The sequence below is a fragment of the Glandiceps talaboti genome, chromosome 4, assembly GCF_964340395.1.
Source record: "Glandiceps talaboti chromosome 4, keGlaTala1.1, whole genome shotgun sequence".
NCBI classification, from domain to species: Eukaryota; Metazoa; Hemichordata; class Enteropneusta; family Spengelidae; genus Glandiceps; species Glandiceps talaboti.
In genome coordinates, this window is record NC_135552.1 from 17,613,466 (window position 1) to 17,631,922 (window position 18,457).

General features: G+C 33.9%; 2 protein-coding genes across 3 annotated transcripts; one reads left to right on the forward strand and one right to left on the reverse strand.

The window, feature by feature from the left end:
- Positions 1-568: 568 nt before the first annotated feature.
- On the reverse strand, positions 569-14,305 carry LOC144433930 (uncharacterized). Of its 2 annotated transcripts, none has more exons than XM_078122339.1 (3): positions 14,202-14,305; positions 11,083-11,326; positions 569-3,866 (listed from the first exon to the last, which is right to left on the reverse strand). In XM_078122339.1, exons 2-3 carry the CDS (start codon positions 11,281-11,283, stop codon positions 3,252-3,254), a joined length of 816 nt encoding a protein of 271 aa, XP_077978465.1. In that variant the 5' UTR covers positions 11,284-11,326; positions 14,202-14,305; the 3' UTR covers positions 569-3,251. The 2 variants fall into 2 exon arrangements, with proteins under 2 accessions (XP_077978465.1, XP_077978466.1); XM_078122340.1 differs by lacking the exon at positions 14,202-14,305 and adding an exon at positions 14,027-14,192.
- A 244-nt stretch (positions 14,306-14,549) lies between these two features.
- Positions 14,550-17,835, forward strand: LOC144434654 (replication protein A 14 kDa subunit-like). Its single transcript, XM_078123159.1, has 4 exons — positions 14,550-14,713; positions 15,226-15,300; positions 16,665-16,767; positions 17,469-17,835. Exons 1-4 carry the CDS (start codon positions 14,618-14,620, stop codon positions 17,540-17,542), a joined length of 348 nt encoding a protein of 115 aa, XP_077979285.1. The 5' UTR covers positions 14,550-14,617; the 3' UTR covers positions 17,543-17,835.
- The last annotated feature ends 622 nt before the right edge of the window (positions 17,836-18,457 follow it).

An 18,457-nucleotide genomic window follows, 5' to 3' on the forward strand; every position in this document is an offset into this window, starting at 1 on the left:
CCACTTCATCGTCTTAAACCACAGCCTCTGAATGAATGATGTATGTATGTATGTATGTATGTATGTATGTATGTATGTATGTATGTATGTATGTATGTATGTATGTATGTATGTATGTATGTATGTATGTGTGTGTATGTATATATGTGTGTGTATGTATGTATGTATGTATGTATGTATGTATGTATGTATACATGTATGTATGTATGTATGTATGTATGTATGTATGTATGTATGCATGTATGTATGTATGCATGTATGTATGTATGTATGTATGTATGTGTGTGTATGTATATATGTGTGTATATATGTATGTATGTATGTGTGTGTGTACAATGTATGTATGTATGTATGTGTGTGTGTGTGTATGTATGTATGTATGTATGTATGTATGTATGTATGTATGTGTGTATGTGTGTGTGTGTGTGTGTGTGTGTGTGTGTGTGTGTGTGTGCCATCATGCATGTATGTACTGTGATATACTCAAACTGTATCAGACACTGACTCAGTCCCCAACCCCTGCCTCTACAATCAGACAAAACCTACATTCAAATTCACAATAAGTCAGTTTAACCATTTTCCATATTTTATTGTGAACAATATCAAATCACAAACTGATAGGATAAAGGGTACTTTTTAATACTTCATTAGGAGCTTACACCCACAGATAAATATGCTAAATAATATCACGACGTTTTAACACTGATGAAATAACAGACTTATACAAGTTATAGTAAGTGGTTAGCTGTGACCTATATTAGGGTTGACCTTTACACTGATTGGAATATCTACAAGACAGGAAGTGCAAAATGCTTTATTACAATTTATTTCTAAATTGACTGAAAAAAAAGATACAGAAAGATAACTCCACATGTGAAAATACAATGTAAATATATCTTTGTGATGACATTATGAGAGAGTGGTTTTAATATTATTGTGCAGTGACAACATCCGTGAATATTGATAGTTTTACATCTGAACAGTCAACACAACACATATGGCAACTGCTTTGTATGAGCTGTACAGTAAACCATCCATTCTGACTCATACTCCTTTATATCTCATGCATGCCACATTGGATGCGCTTGAACAAAAAATATGGAATTTAAACCCTGGTTGTTCTACATCACAAAGATGTGTGTCTACATCATTGGTTCTGGGGTGCTGACAATGAAAGTCAAAACAATTCAAAATCACCATTATTTTCCCCTGATTTTTTCATACATAATGCCTGTGGAGGTATAATTATATTATTCCCCAAAATCTTTCTTCATTCAGCTGGAAAATACTCATGATCTAAAGAGTTTAGTTTTGTTACAACTTATCTTTTGACTTGTAGTGACAAGGCCCCTCATGTCACTTGTAATTTCCTTGGTTGAAGAAAGAAAATACTGGGAACAACATTAGATTATTATGTCACATGTTGTCTCCATAAACTTAGGAATACTGATATCTTCTAAAGGTTTGTGTATAGCACTTGATATGATGTAAGGGACGATTGTACAATGTCGCACAAGCTCAACAAATGAACATCATTCGTTTAGGTCAAAACCCCTTCCCCCTCCCCCTAAATGAGCGTTTAATATGATTCAAAATATGATTCAAACTATAGCGGTCACACCACTACGATCAATGTAGTGTAAAACATGATTGTAAACACATTAAAAGACTCAGTGCCAGAAACCCAGCACCATATCTCATATCAGAAGTAAATTTTTATCAATTTATCAACATCTCAGTAGTAAATACAGAAGCTGTTATCATTGAAGGCGCGAAAGTTTTTGAAATTTGGTTAGAAGTGCAAAAATTAAGTTCAGCAATTGCATTGACACCAGACCCCATCCCCCTAAAGAAAATAAGTTTGCTTATTGAGAATGTGTGACATTGTGCGATCATCCCTAAGGTAAATCCTAATAGTTCACAAATATTGCAGGCATTTAGTTTTCGAAAAGTCAACTTTTTACACCAATTATCATCAATGGAATTGATGAAATCATATGATGATGACAGAGAATAAAACTGTTTACTGCACTTTTACATTGTGTTTCTGTTTCTAAAGATAACTGAACAGTTCTTTGATAGGTTTGATTCAGTGTTTATTTCTACAGTGACAAAATAAAATGTAAGCATCATACTAATTTGTATATTACCTGCAACATGACATATTTTACAGTTCATGTTATCAAAGAGTGACAAAAAAAGACAATGATATTGTACAAAACAAGGTAGTCTAAAGTCACACTTTGTCCTAGCGTACTAATACTGAATCCCTAGTAAACAAAGCCCAGCAAAGTCTTTATTTTCTCAGATGCCTGAAAAAATTTGATGTGAGCCAAGATATTTTAGTCAATTTTTATCATTCAACTACTAAAAGTACTTTAATCAACTATCATTGTCTGGTTCAGGAACATTACGCTGGAGGAGTTAGCTTCATCTGCAGTGAAGAAAAAATCATTGGCACCAATCTGCGTTCACTTGACTCCATGTATCACTTGAGGACTGTCCACAAGGCAACATCCACAACATCCATTACACAACATCCTACTCATTAACCTTTGTATGCTTTGGTCGGTACTATCATAGTATAAAGACATCCTCTGAATGTTTTAGCAAAAGCTTTTACCCTTCTGCAATTTGATTTTTAAATGAGTCCCAATTTTCACTTTTATCTTGGTTGTTTTTTATCTGTCCTTTTGTTCTCTTTTTTACCGTCTTTAGGAGTACTCGTGAATAGTTATATTCCAATATTTTAATACTTTTATGGCAATAAAGTATCTGAATCTGAAGCTGAATCTGAACATGCCTCCTTACACCAGTCTTAGTTCAGGTCAAAGTTCACATTCAGTACATAGTTATGAATTGTGGTAATCAGTATGTTTGTAATATTAAACATGACAAGATTTAGGTCATTTTTGTACTCATTACCACTATTATATCGGTTAAGAACAAACTGAATCCCTTTGGATCCAGCTTTACAGCATTTGAAGATTCAAAACCTTTTTTTTTTGTATTCCTTTACTGCTGATTTACAGAAGCAGAAAGTCTTATTTACATTCACAATACTGCATACTTCTATTTGACAGTAATAAAGAAACAGCACACAACTGTGTGTGGGGTGGGGGTGGGGGGTGGGGGAAGGGAGGTTTGAGTGACAGGGAATTGGAAAGGAGTTGTGTATTTGTAGGTGTGCTTGTGGCTATTATGGGTGGCAGTATTATATGGAAGCTCCAGAAAAAAAATGATGTGTCTTTTCAATCAAATGACATCAAGTTAGTATTCACATTGGTCCTACTGTAACTACTGTTTGTAGATTGTGAACCACTAGTCCATTGGGTAGATGTAGTTCTATCTAAGTTAGCTCCTGTATTATCCATACATGCTGTTTCTTTCATAACAGCTTTCTCACATGCAAAGTCATAGTGATACTGTGCTGAGTTAGTATGTGGTACTGATGGTACATACAACCAGCGACTGCCAAGTGTTGATACATTCGCTATCACTTCCATTTCGAGTGAAAGTTCAAATGGAATGTCATCAGCAGTAACCAAACTACTGAATCCAACTGTTTGTTTTCCATCACAATTACTCTGCATGGAGTGGTTACCATGACAACTTGTTGACATGTGTTGATTCTGTATATGAGAGCTCATTGGTTGCTGTCCTGTCACATGGCTACCTGGTAAACTCATTGGTTGGTAGACAGGATGTTGGTTAACATTACCAGATGTAGGAAGACTTCCTGTTTGGTGATAATCATAACTCATTGGTTGTTGATGAGGACTACCAGGTGTACGAAGACTTCCTGTTTGGTGGTAACTGTCATTTTCTCTGGCAGCAATGGCTTCATCAAATGATGGCAACCCAGTCTGAAACCATATAACAGAAACAAATAGAAGTTAAGTGCCATATAACATCATGTAAAATCACATTACTCAAAGACACTTTGAGCTAATAGTAGACTTCATAAGTACAGTACATCCATACTTGGAAGTTGTCAGTGACTGAGCAATTAGCTTATCATTATATATATTTATCAGTCACAATTTCAGCTATGATAAAAGTAACACTATCATGATATTGGCATCCATATATATAAAGTTTAAAAACGCATCTTTTCCGCAAAGCTTTTAATTAATTGTCTTTTAAGATGTATCAAGAGTTGTTTTAGTGTCAAGAGCTTTTTCTTTTTTTTAGATTTGTGAACCGTTTAGAGCATTTTAAAAATAAATATTAAAAAATAAATATTATCATTATATTATTCTATTGTTTTCTTATGTCGTTGATTATTTTCAGCAGTTTCTGCCCCAAAACAAGAAAGTTTACATCTCTTAGTTGTCAAATCTTCACCAAAAATCCAATATAAATATGACTCAAAGTGCCCCCCCCCCCTCCTCCCAAACACTCAAAGTTTGCTTCATTTTCAGGACTTCAACATCATTGACAATACAACATTTTTGTTTTGATCAGAAAGCAGGTAACATATTTCTGAGTTCACCGTGTATTTTACCAGGGTTCCCCACAAAACAAGCCAATCAATCAACTATGTGGTTAAAAATTAGCTGTTGATCATATCACATAGGTCAAGCAATTACTTGAAAATTCCATGAAATTTGATATTTTTATGATAAGTTTGACTGACTATGATTTATCAGTAAATGAATTGATTGATTGATTGACTACGATTTTAACTGATAGTTACAGACACAGGCATTGATAATTTGATATATAGTTCAATAAGTCTACATTTGAAAACATACTCCCAATGAGTAAAACCTCAAAAGGACAACTTGCAATCTGATTTTGAAAATGAAGGGCATGGTCAAAAGTCACTGCTTGCATGATTGTACAGCTTACCTGTAACAATAAGGGTTTAGATACATGCATGTGTCTCAACATACAAAACTTACCAAGCTGGTTGAGGAAAGTGTCATTGGACCTTGAAGAAGAAGGTCAAGGTCAAAAGTCAGTACCTGATTATGCAGCTCACCTCTAACAATATGGGTTTAGATACTTGATTGGTGTCTCAATATGCAAAACTTCTAAAACCTTTGAACAAATCGCTATTAGACCTTGAAGATGACTGCCAGCTAAGGTAAAAAGTCAAGTCGAATCTTATTTATGATAATATGGCATAGACACTTGAATGGAATCTGTGTATTCAACTGAATGGTTGAAAAGGTTAATGTTTACAACAAACATGATTACTGTTCATCTATACTGGTCAACATCACAAAATATTAAGTGCTGTGCATATAACAGTTAGTGTTTGATATTTGTGCCAGGTTTGGTTGAAATCTAATTGTGGGTGTTAGAGATATGGCTGTACAAGAATGGATGTGTAAACAGACAGATGGAAGGCTGAACAGACAGGCATTTGTACAGCTCCCTCTTGGGGGTTAATTTTAAACTGCAATGTCACTTGTCTGTCAATCTGTATTGTTATCTGTGTTTGTCTTTCTAAAATGCTCCCATTTTTTTTTTCATACATTCTAATTGCATGCTACAAATCTTAGTATTGACTTATAACTGCATGGAATCATTTACAGGCTACTAACTATTACTAAATGACAGAGCTACATTGCATCCCGCCCACCCTAAAAGTCTTTCCATGTCATTCAATTGAGTACCCTGGAGTCATACAGGCATGATATCCATCTTCACAGGTAATCATTTCTCTCTCTCTCTTGTCAACAAATTTCCCAAGTTGGACCATAGGTAACAAGGACTGCAGGAAACTGTCTTCAAGGTCCATCCCTGCAGCTAATACTAATAGTTTGCATACTGAGAATCCTGATATATACCCACTGTATATGTACACTGAATACAGTAAAGGTCAAAGCATCACGTCATTTCTTGGAAAACTACTCAGTCTTCAGTGAAGATACTGTACATCTAAAGGCCAAATAAATGTGGTGGGACTCTTACTGTCATTGAAATCACAGTGGGCAAACATACATATAGATATTGGATTTCAAACCAGATTTAGTTATTGCCTAAATATCAAAATATGCCAACACAGCCAGTTTGTATTTTTCTAATACATTACTGTGAATATGTTCATTATATGAATGGTTATGCTATACAGCGAAATGGTGCTTTGATATTAATCACTTGTTATCATTGATTTGGTCTGATTGTTATATTTCATAAGTGACGGAGAGCCAAAATGAGTTCAGTAAGTAAAACTGACTGTAAAAAATGGCTTTTAATAATAATAATAATATTAATATTTTATTCATATAGTGTCAATATTCACTGTTCAAAAGCCTGATCACAGTATATGTGAAACCAAAAACAACAATGTCTGCATGAAAATGAGTAAAAGGCCATAATAAAACATATGACAAAAAAAAAGTTAGGCCAAATAAAAAAAAAAGTTATCTGGTTCTGGTTACCTGACCCCACCTAGTTTTTCACACCGACCCTAGACGTTTTTTTTTTTTTTATATATTCGACAAAAATAATAATAAAATTGTGAAGTCTCGCAAGAAATAGTGGGTGCAGAAACTGACATCAACTTACTAATAAAAAGACAATATAAAACTATTCTTCCAATCTGTAATGGCTGTACATCTGTAATGTAATCGGAACTACACAATTTTTTTAACGCCTCTAATAGTAAAAAGCTATTCTAAAAAGGTGAGTTGTTTAAGTTCAGATTTAAAAATTGACAGGCTTGGCAAAAGCTGGATTTTGAGAGAGAGAGGTTGTTGTAACAATGTTATACATGTAGTTATACAGAATGGGGGTCACTCCACTAAAAGCATGATCACCATCTTATTAGAATATAGAACATAGAAACAGGGTGAAAGTGAGAATAGCAAGATGTGAGAGATAAACATGACTGACTTGTAAACGTACACATCTTACTTCTAGGACTTTCCTAAGGGTCTCTGAAACATGAATACCGATTTAATGTCTCCAAAACATAATTGGGCCCACTATTCTGCACATGTTCCATTGAATATACTTCAAATAATTCACAAGCTTTCCAGTTAAGGCCCTACTATCAAGCAATGCACATATTAGAATACGCCGCAGTAATTTGCTGTCATGTTGGTTTAGTCTTCCATGTCAGTTGCAGGAAACCTTGATTGTTACATATCATGTATCTTTGAAAAGGTCATGACCTTTGACTGTGATGTTGATTTCCTGTGGGAACGAGCTATATTATATTAAATACGAACACAGATGACCCTTCATTTTAATGACCAGACCTTTATCTGTGTGTAACTAAGTGGAATAAAACCATTGAAATTTCAATGAAAGCTGACTTTTCAATTATCAATTGGTGACAATGGCACTGAAGCAAAGTTGACCATGAAAGGGTATCTGTCAATTATTATTACAGCAGTGTAGATTATAACATGGTGACTATAATAATTCATTGAAAATGTATGCTATAAACTAATATAAACATTGCGTATATACATGTATTCATGTATGTATAAACTTAAAATAAATCATCACAATCTATATCATGGTGTTCCCATGATAAGTGATCAATTTTAACATAGTGATATTAATGCACATTTTTTTTTTTCACAGTACCTTCCAACAATTAGAAGCTTTCAAAGTGCTATGATACAAATACTAACTCTGGCACAGACCTATCGTGTTATAACACTTTCAACTTTCTGCTGAGCTAGCAATCCATGCTACCACTATGAGCACATATAACCATCAACCAAGCCATTTTCATAATCTCCATCCTGCCAGGTACCCATTCTACAGCCAGACTGGCTGAGATACAAATATAGTTGAAATCTCACTAAAGGACTAGAACCAATCAGAAAGAAATAGTAAATACCACTGTGTAGATTTCAAGTCAGTTCGCCTTAGTATTAGTAGCCAATCTACCATTATGACTTCAATTCAGTTTAACATGTAGTTGTATTTTTTGATAATCTCTTTTCTGTATAAGTGACTGACTGTTTTGTTTGAAATATCATAGTTTTTGATTAATAAATACTAGTCTGGTCTATTACAGGGTGAGATACATGTGACCTTTGTATCATAGTCACAATTGACATGAAAACCCTTACATCTACACTCTTGCTACATTTATGTTGAAGAGACAATACTAGGATGTACTCTACTATTACGGTCTACTATCAGTCGTTTCATTACCTTACACATTTTTTGCAAAAACATAATATTATAATTATGCCTAGAGTATATATCCATCATGCACAGAAACTGTACAAAAATTTGCACAGAAAATATCAATCACCTAACATTTTTTTTAGATGTAACTCGCCTGTAACTTATCGAATCATTTTACCCTGAAGTAAAATTTCCTCACAAAATAGTAAACATCAAAACTAAGCAACATGACAATACAACTGGCCCGAGGGGATTTATTCCACAAAAACACAGATGGTAGTACTGTTATCAATTTCACTAAAAATGCAAAGTATAAAATCTGAGAGTTGATTTTTATCTTTGCATTTCATTTCATTTCATTTCCTTTCCCAGCATAAGCTAGCAAGTACAGATCTCTTGGGATACATATTGTATAAAGTATGACATCATTCCTACTTTACAAATTGCATAATATCACATGGGAGACAGATCTATCATTATCAATTTTCCCACTTACACACAAAAAAATTCATTAAAACACAGGAACTCAACTGATTGCTTCCTTTTGATAACATATTCTGTAGACAAAGAGAATACTATCTACAGACTGATAAATAGATATGTGAAAGATGATGTGAGATGAAAAGTAATATGAGCCGACTTTTGGACAGGAAACTCTCCGCGTGGTGGATTTATTGGTCTTCTATCTATACTTGTCGCAAATAGAAAACTTAGGACGATAGTCGTCTCAGATTTTTAAACATAATACATATCTCCCATTTGTTTACAACCAAAACTAAGCTTTCATGACGAACACGATTTGAGGACATATGCACCTTTTTGAAAAAGCCTGTAATAACATGTAATGCAAAGATGTGCATTTGTCTTGAGTGTTATCCATATTATTTTAAAACTAATACCTTAGTATATCCTGTAATTCAAAGAGAAGTGTACCTGGTTGATAACCAATACATATAGGTATTGTGTTGCTGAATGTGGTAGTACTTACTCCTGGTCCGGGTTGATATTCAATGACTTATTGGGTTACATTACCTGAGAACTATGGCTTACTTGGCTTAAAAATCCAATAGTTTCTGTAAGGTGTATTTAATGTTGTTTCTTGAAATGGAAAGTTCCCCTGGTTGATAACTATAGTGTCTGGATGTTCTCTCTGATTCATAGGTTGGTGATACACCTGGTTTATAACTAATAATAATGTCTTAGTCTTGTTTTACAGATAATTCATATATGATGTACACCTTTTTTATAATGAGTAACATCCGAGTGTCATGCCACTCATGATTCATAGGGTGGTGGTGCACGTGGTTTATAACCAATAAGATCTAAATGTCATGTTACCTGTGATTCTTAGGTTGGTAGTACACCTGGTTTATAACCAATAAGATCTAAATGTCATGTTACCTGTGATTCATAGGGTGGTGGTGCACGTGGTTTATAACCAATAAGATCTAAATGTCATGTTACCTGTGATTCTTAGGTTGGTAGTACACCTGGTTTATAACCAATAACATCTAAATGTCATGCCACTCATGATTCATAGGGTGGTGGTGCACGTGGTTTATAACCAATAAGATCTAAATGTCATGTTACCTGTGATTCTTAGGTTGGTAGTACACCTGGTTTATAACCAATAAGATCTAAATGTCATGTTACCTGTGATTCTTAGGTTGGTAGTACACCTGGTTTATAACCAATAAGATCTAAATGTCATGTTACCTGTGATTCATAGGTTGGTGGTACACCTGGTTTATAACCAATAACATCTAAATGTCATGTTACCTGTGATTCTTAGGTTGGTGGTACACCTGGTTTATAACCAATAAGATCTAAATGTCATGTTACCTGTGATTCATAGGTTGGTAGTACACCTGGTTTATAACCAATAAGATCTAAATGTCATGTTACCTGTGATTCTTAGGTTGGTGGTACACCTGGTTTATAACCAATAAGATCTAAATGTCATGTTACCTGTGATTCATAGGTTGGTGGTACACCTGGTTTATAACCAATAACATCTAAATGTCATGTTACCTGTGATTCTTAGGGTGGTGGTACACCTGGTTTATAACCAATAAGATCTAAATGTTATGTTACCTGTGATTCATAGGTTGGTGGTACACCTGGTTTATAACCAATAAGATCTAAATGTCATGTTACCTGTGATTCATAGGTTGGTGGTACACCTGGTTTATAACCAATAAGATCTAAATGTCATGTTACCTGTGATTCATAGGTTGGTGGTACACCTGGTTTATAACCAATAACATCTAAATGTGATGTTACCTGTGATTCATAGGTTGGTAGTACACCTGGTTTATAACCAATAAGATCTAAATGTCATGTTACCTGTGATTCATAGGAAGGTAGTACACCTGGTTTATAACCAATAACATCTAAATGTCATGTTACCTGTGATTCATAGGTTGGTAGTACACCTGGTTTATAACCAATAAGATCTAAATGTGATGTTACCTGTGATTCATAGGTTGGTAGTACACCTGGTTTATAACCAATAACATCTAAATGTCATGTTACCTGTGATTCATAGGTTGGTGGTACACCTGGTTTATAACCAATAAGATCTAAATGTCATGTTACCTGTGATTCATAGGGTGGTGGTACACCTGGTTTATAACCAATAAGATCTAAATGTCATGTTACCTGTGATTCATAGGGTGGTGGTACACCTGGTTTATAACCAATAAGATCTAAATGTCATGTTACCTGTGATTCATAGGTTGGTGATACACCTGGTTTATAACCAATAAGATCTAAATGTCATGTTACCTGTGATTCATAGGTTGGTGATACACCTGGTTTATAACCAATAAGATCTAAATGTCATGTTACCTGTGATTCATAGGGTGGTGGTGCACATGGTTTATAACCAATAACATCTAAATGTCATGTTACCTGTGATTCATAGGTTGGTAGTACACCTGGTTTATAACCAATAACATCTAAATGTCATGTTACCTGTGATGCATAAGTTGGTGGTGCATCTGGTTGATAATCTGAATCTCTTGTGTTTCTTTCTGAGTGAGTATTTCCAAGAAACACAAAGCCATCCTCTTCTCTCTCACCAGATCTTTGTTGTTGTTGTGGTGATGTTGACGGCTGTGAATTTCCTCTCCTTCTACCCAAACTACCAAAGAAAGATGATATTGTGTCTACCATAGCTGTTCTATCAACAGGGTATCAGGTTCCTCAGTTTTTGTGTCTAGATTATGTATGGAAAAAAAGACAATAGAAGTTCTATAAGTTATTGTCTCTATGAAAGTGAATTATGCTATGATGTTGACTTTTTAACTCTGCCATAGAACATGTCTCTGTCTTAGTTAACCCCAATACGGAATGATTGGATTGAGGTATACTTCTTTTTTTTAAAGCCAGCGAACAGTTGGTGTGAAAGGATGGTTGAAATGTTATACATATGTTTGATATATTTTATTAGTCTAGTTCCAGACAGGGACAGGATTACATATTAAATACTTCATCTTAATCCCAGTCTAGTCAAGGTCCCCAACGAAAGTTGTCAAGTGTGTTTGAATGTCATAGTGAGCGAAGAACGAACGGCGAATATCAGTAGTAATCCATCACAAATTGACAGGCTGTCGTCATCGCTCATTAATACATTTGATACAACTGTTTTTACCATGTTTTCATAGGATGTGTTCTAAATGTGAATGTTATCATTATCAAATGTTATCATTATCAAAATCAATTTAAGAAGAAATGGGAATAAGTCTGTGCTTTTAATTTTTTTCTTCAAAATATAGTCAACATGGTCGTTACCCTTCAAAATCCAGAATATGTTGCAGTGACATTTAAAAGAAAGCTTTCTCCTTGTTGTCCATTTACACATGAAAAGGTATACAAAACTACTTGTCTTGTTGATCCCCATGACGATACATATAGACATAATAGATATCTCCTGTGGGAGGCAAAGTAGGTTATACTTGACTTGAATCATAGACTAGGCAAAATCAAAAAAAATATTTGTTTCCGATAACATGACTTTAGAAAATAGGGTAAGACATGCAGGTTGGGATTTTATATTTTACTTTCAAATTTTAAACATTACTTTGACACCAAGGTAAGATACTCGGTCACAATACGTCCATGTGCATTTGATGAGGTGTAAAAGAATTAAATGAAGACATAGTTAAGTAGATGAACATGTTACGCAGACTGTACTGTTATAGTCTAAAAAGACTTGATTTCTCTAGATGTTAAGAGTGACAACAGATGAGACAAAACCATGAAGATGTACACAGAAACAGAAGTAAATTGTTACCATTTTGCATGCAAGAAAATGTTTAGGGTCGGTCAGATTATCAGAAACACACTTATTTTTTATATGGCCCTACCTGTGGAGATAATCTGTAGATATAAATCAATGCAATAGTATAAATCACTGATGTGATAAACACTTTTTATGAATCTTTTACTTGCCCTAGAGATGTCATTATTATTCAAGACTACCTGGAGTCAAACTCCCACATGTATTAACATCACAGACAAAACAAAGCAAGTTTTGCACTCAACTGATTTCTGTACATTTTTAGGTTTAAAATGTGCACTTATATATATATATATATATATATATATATATATATATATATATATATATATATATATATATATATATATATATATATATATATATATATATATATATATATATATATATATATATATATATATATATATATAATGCATATGGAACTTGTATGTAAATAGATGTAAAATCAGACGTTTCGAATAAAATTTCTTTATCAAGGTATCAAGGTATCAAGCTTCAGACATGTTAGGTAAACAACTGAACATATCTGAATGTTATGGAACAGAACGACAACCACACATGATTAACGGTTATACATGTGAAAAGTTCTAATATATATATATATATTAACTGGTGACATCTAATAAGTTACACTTCATTTTCTTCTAAGGCGTATAGAATAGATATATTTCCTTTCTCATAAAATCCATCATAAATTATTGTACACCACAATGATAAAAGAAACGACATGTATGACAAAAGAGTTGAGTACAGTCCAGAGTCTCAAAGTGTTTGTCAAGTCAAAAAAAAAAAAGTTGTGGAACGCCCACTGACTCACTGTCAATTAGAGGTAGGAAGACTAATACTAAGTATTCAGTATTTGTAATCAAAAAAATGAAACAATTATGGTTTTATGGATTTATTACAGTTAGTCTTATTATGAAAAATAGCAGGTAAGGAGACAAAAGTCTTGGTCAGTTGGGTAAGGTCTAATTCAGAGTCAACAAAAGTACAATTATAATTATATATATATATATATATATATATATATATATATATATATATATATATATATATATATATATATATATATATATATATATATATATATATATGACTTTCAAAATGGCTGCGAACTCAATCTCCTTTTTTTTAGTGTTGAGATTTTTTCCTTAATTTTCTTGAATGAAATACTATTGTTAGATTTAACTGTTAATAAGTGTTATCATTTGAGAATGGATGCACACATTGGGAAGTATGTCATCTATTAAGATAGCTATTATACATTCACGTCTTGTTCGCCAGAGCACAGACTAGACCCTGGAGCCAGACCAATAATTTTATTTGTACTGTACTCTCCTAGTCCTGCTTGCATACGGAGTAATATGGGACTCGATTCTGACAACTGTCCCTCCCTTCTGAGGTCGTACACCGTCTGCAAGCAGGACTAATACTCCCAGATAAAATCATTCACACAAACACAATCGACAACGAAACAAATGAGGCATGTAGTTTTCTGCAATACAATTACATTACCCAATGGTTCGTGATCAGGTTTGATAAAATAGTAAACAACTGAAAACGATCGAAAATGTCAATGATACAAAAACAACGTTAATATTAAATAGTCGTTACCTTCTAGGCCCAGGCTTCAACGGTACACAGTGTGTAATTTACAAATAGATAAATAATGAAATACGTGTACACCATGAAATTTGACGCGATGGGGACTTTGATGACCTCTACAGTATAAACCATGTATTTTCACTGATTAATCAAAGAAGTATTGTCAACCGGGGAATATTCCTACCTGCCAGCAAACTTTTTCTTCAGCATAACAATCACACAACTATGCGTCATCTCACTTCGCAATGCAGCAATGTTTGGCTTCCATCTTGTTCGTGATGTAGGTCATGGAAAGGTCAAATATATTGTCCATCAACTAAATATTATTTTTGAAGCATTTCAATAACATCTTCCTTTCGTATTTTTGTTTTGAAATATTTAGAACTAAACTTTTTTATAAAAAGTTAAATATACATTATCCTAAATAATGAATCAAATACCACAAGTATCAATAAAATATTTACATTTCAACAAAATATACCTGTACGAGGATGTTTCTACGCATGCGCCATAACTACGCGCCAATTTCGCACGTTGATTTGGATACGTTGATTAGGTCAGCAACGTATTTTTGTGGCTTCATCAGTTTTTGACATAACGATGGCGTCTATTGACAGTCCCAGACCAAGAGTAAACGCATCTATGCTACCTCAGAATCAGGGGAAATTTGTTTGCCTCTTAGGAAAGGTGAAAAACGTAAGTACATGTATATTATAATAAAAACTCACAATAAAGCTAGGTTATCATTGACATTGCAAGTTGAATATTCATATAACATTTATTTACATGTAACAATTGGTATCTTTTGTGTATCACTGTGTCACAGTCCCTCTATCACATGGATGTGTGTTTTACAAATAGTTTATTTGTTAAAGTATTATTCTAATCATTTGATATTATTATGCTATGGCCATCATCAAATACATAACACTAAAATTGAATAATAATGTTGTAAATTGTAATGATGTGTGGTAAAATGCGATGATATTGTAGAAAGTAGATAGACTCAGAACTATATAATGTTATATATAATGCCTTATATATTGTCTAATACATACCCCGGGTTGTGTAAAATTCTGTGTAGTATTAGAAGTGTTCTGACTGAGAGATGAATGACAACACTACATTCCCTTGCCTGCACAGTAAATAATACACATCACCATATCATGTAAACATATTATTTCTTCTTTCACTGTCCATTGTTTTAGGTTGATCCTGATCAGACTGCTTTTGTTATGACAACAAGTGATCAGCAAGATGTCAGAGTTTTTCTTCCGGAACCGGTGGGTATCAATATTCCTTGTCCTGTTTGCAAACAGTGTATGGGACATGATTTTGACAATGTGAAAAGGGAGGGACATTGTCAGAATCAAGTCCCGACTGCAGGTAGTACTACAATATTCCTCTATATTACTAGTATAAGGAATTATGGAGTACTCTATTGTTGTGAAATATCTAAGGCAATATATTGTTCAAAATTTCATCTTAAAAATGTGAGACTTGGTCTAAGTATTGGAACGGAAGAGAAATGAGAATTGGTCAAAGTGGTGGCCTAAGAAGTGTTTCTATGTAAAGCATATTCACGATATCCCTAGCAACTATGAATAAATAAACATATCCATAGCAACATGAACACTTAAATCTTTACAGCAAAACAATCAGTACCTTAATGGGCATTGCGGATGTGATAGATATCTCAAGCATACATAATAGCAAAACTAAAGTCTTTCTAGAGAATAAAAATGGAGCTTTTTCTTTTCAAGGGAATGAATGAGTGCTCCTAAAATGTAGAAATTAAAAGAAAAGTTCCATACTGACCATAGCAATACTGCAAATAAAAATGAAGTGTTTTGGGATGACATAACTCTGTTTACAAATATCCAAGGACATGGACATTTTAAAAATAATAATAGCAATTATCAATTCAGACAATTACACCTTTGCAACAGGAAAACGTTGTAGTACTGGTATATTCATCATGTAGTTTGATGAGTTTCAATATTTAACAGTTACAGCTCACTAAATTGGTGGCAATTATCCCTTTGAATAGTTGTACCTTAGCAATAGCAAATATGTGCAGTATTTCGATAATTTCAATATTTAACAGTTAAAACTGAATTGTCTTTCAGTGCCATTGTAACTGTTTATTTTCAATGCAGTTTTAATACATAGAATTGTGTAGTTCAGATATTGTCCACACTTGGCTGTAATAGAAGCACAAGCTTATCAGCTGTAATATGAATTAACTTACAACCTGGTTGTGTGTAACTGGAATCACTCATTTGAATCGAAGAAAACAAGGACATCGTTACACAGTCTGGGTTCCTTCAAAGATAGGTTGAGGAAGTGAAAGGATAAGTGGGCAAGTATCCCGGACAGAAGACAAAGCAAGCAAATTATACTGTCAAATGTCCAATTGTTTGGAAACCTTGAAGTCTCAAATTGCACAGAGAAGTAGTGAATACTTTGTGCTTCCCTAATAACAGATGCATTGGACATTCAGATTTGACCTAAACTAATTACAGTGTTTGTGCTGGTTTATTCATGTGTATACACACAAACATAGGCAGTATGATTCATGTCTGACAGAAGTCTGGTCTGTTTATTCAGGCTAAAAAATTGACTTGATGGTTTCGTTACTTCTCAGCTAAATGATGTTGTTGATGGAATAATTGAAGTGATCGGTGAAGTTGGTATGAACTGTGAAATCCAGTGTCATAATTATGTCAACTTTGGTGATACAGATTTTGGTAAGTTTCAGGTTTCAAATCGACAGACACTTTCTCTGAAGGGCTCTCGTTTCCTTTTTTGTTATCCTGTCTTTAACTCATTATTTTTGCCAGACTAGGTCCCTTTCATCCTTATTGATCTTTTCTTTAGAAATTTATTTTCAGCATCTGCCAGAAACAAAGATTTAGTTACCTTGTTGGGGTTTCTTTCTATCACTATTTTGTTAGCGTAGGAGAACACTATTAAAACACAAAGTTATATTTTAAGATTCAGTCATGATTTTTTCATTTTATGGCCCACATTTACAACTTTATACAAGTGACTTTCCGTAAAAATCAGGAAACAGAGATTTAGTTACTTTGTTGAACATCGAGTCTCAAACTAGTTGATAACTTTTTGTTGACCACACAGATAACTTCTGAACCAGTACTGTAATCATTAACTTCATCACATGTTCTAATGTACAGGTGATAGCCTTTCCAAAAGAAAATTTTAGTTTTAAACTTTTTCAACAAATGTACTGCAACTATCCCTAATGGTAAGTAATTGAACTGTGCAGATTTCAACTCATGTTTCTCTACATGAATTATTTCTTAATCTTTGAGAGAGAGTAAACATAGCCAAAGGCAAGCAAGAGAACATCCTTTCAATGTAAAAGAAATCATGATTACTTAACTGAATAGCTTGAAACTAAATACTAGCATCCATATTTTATTTCCAGATATGACCTTATATGATGAAGCCATCAAAATGATCACAGACTATCCGGAATACCATCAACTGGCAGAAGGCTAAGCAACTACAGATTATAGGAAATCTCATGATAGAAGAACCAGAGCATATCAGTTAATATCTACGCTGTCAGTAACCACAGACAATCTATTGATAGTCTACTGACATGTATTTGATGTATATATGTACACCTACTGTGTATTCCACACAGGCAGCCATACTACACATCATGGCCAGCTGGAATGACAGATTAAACTGTACAAGGCACATGTACATGTAGTAGCCATGGAATTAATGAAGCATACCTTCCTTCTGTAACACTTTGGGTTGATGTTTCATTTGCTTTTTATTTGTGTATGTGACTGGAATATATTTTCAAAATAAACTGAATTTTATTTAAAATTTAAGATAGTGTTCCTTATAAATGAGCCTGGGTATGTGTGCGTGTGTCATGTATGTATGTATGTATGTATGTATGTATGTATGTATGTATGTGTGTGTGTATATATATGTGTGTGTATGTGTGTATGTATGTATGTATGTATGTATGTATGTGTGTGTGTGTGTATGTATGTATGTATATGTATATGTGTATGTACGTGTGTCATGCATGTATATGAATATGTGTGTGTGTCATGTATGTATATGGGTATGTGTGTGTGTCATGTATGCATTCATAGATGTATTTGTGACAATCTTTCTGACTAGGAAAACAACAGGATCATACACATATGCTATAACACTGGTTATATTTTCGTAACTACCTGGGCCAAATTTACCCACATTTGCCTCCCATAACAAACAAGGAATTTCTGTTGCATCATTACAGCACATGCGCCCACCTAGGAGCACACCCATACCAGTGTGGTTTTTTTTCGTAGCGTGGGCAGTTGGGTGCAGTTCCATGTTGGCAATTAAACCACAGTAAAATAGTCGTGGGCAGTACTCAATTATAGTCTAGCATGTAGACATCATCCA

What these genes read in the sequence shown, in the direction of transcription:
- LOC144433930 (XM_078122339.1), bottom strand. Translation starts at nt 11,283, where the DNA reads ATGGTAGACACAATATCATCTTTCTTTGGTAGTTTGGGTAGAAGGAGA. An exon ending in CACCAACTTATGCATCACAG is followed by an intron (nt 3,867 to 11,082) that starts GTAACATGACAT and finishes ATATGGTTTCAG; the next exon opens with ACTGGGTTGCCATCATTTGA.
- LOC144434654 (XM_078123159.1), top strand. Translation starts at nt 14,618, where the DNA reads ATGGCGTCTATTGACAGTCCCAGACCAAGAGTAAACGCATCTATGCTA. An exon ending in TCTTAGGAAAGGTGAAAAAC is followed by an intron (nt 14,714 to 15,225) that starts GTAAGTACATGT and finishes CCATTGTTTTAG; the next exon opens with GTTGATCCTGATCAGACTGC. An exon ending in GAGTTTTTCTTCCGGAACCG is followed by an intron (nt 15,301 to 16,664) that starts GTGGGTATCAAT and finishes GTTACTTCTCAG; the next exon opens with CTAAATGATGTTGTTGATGG.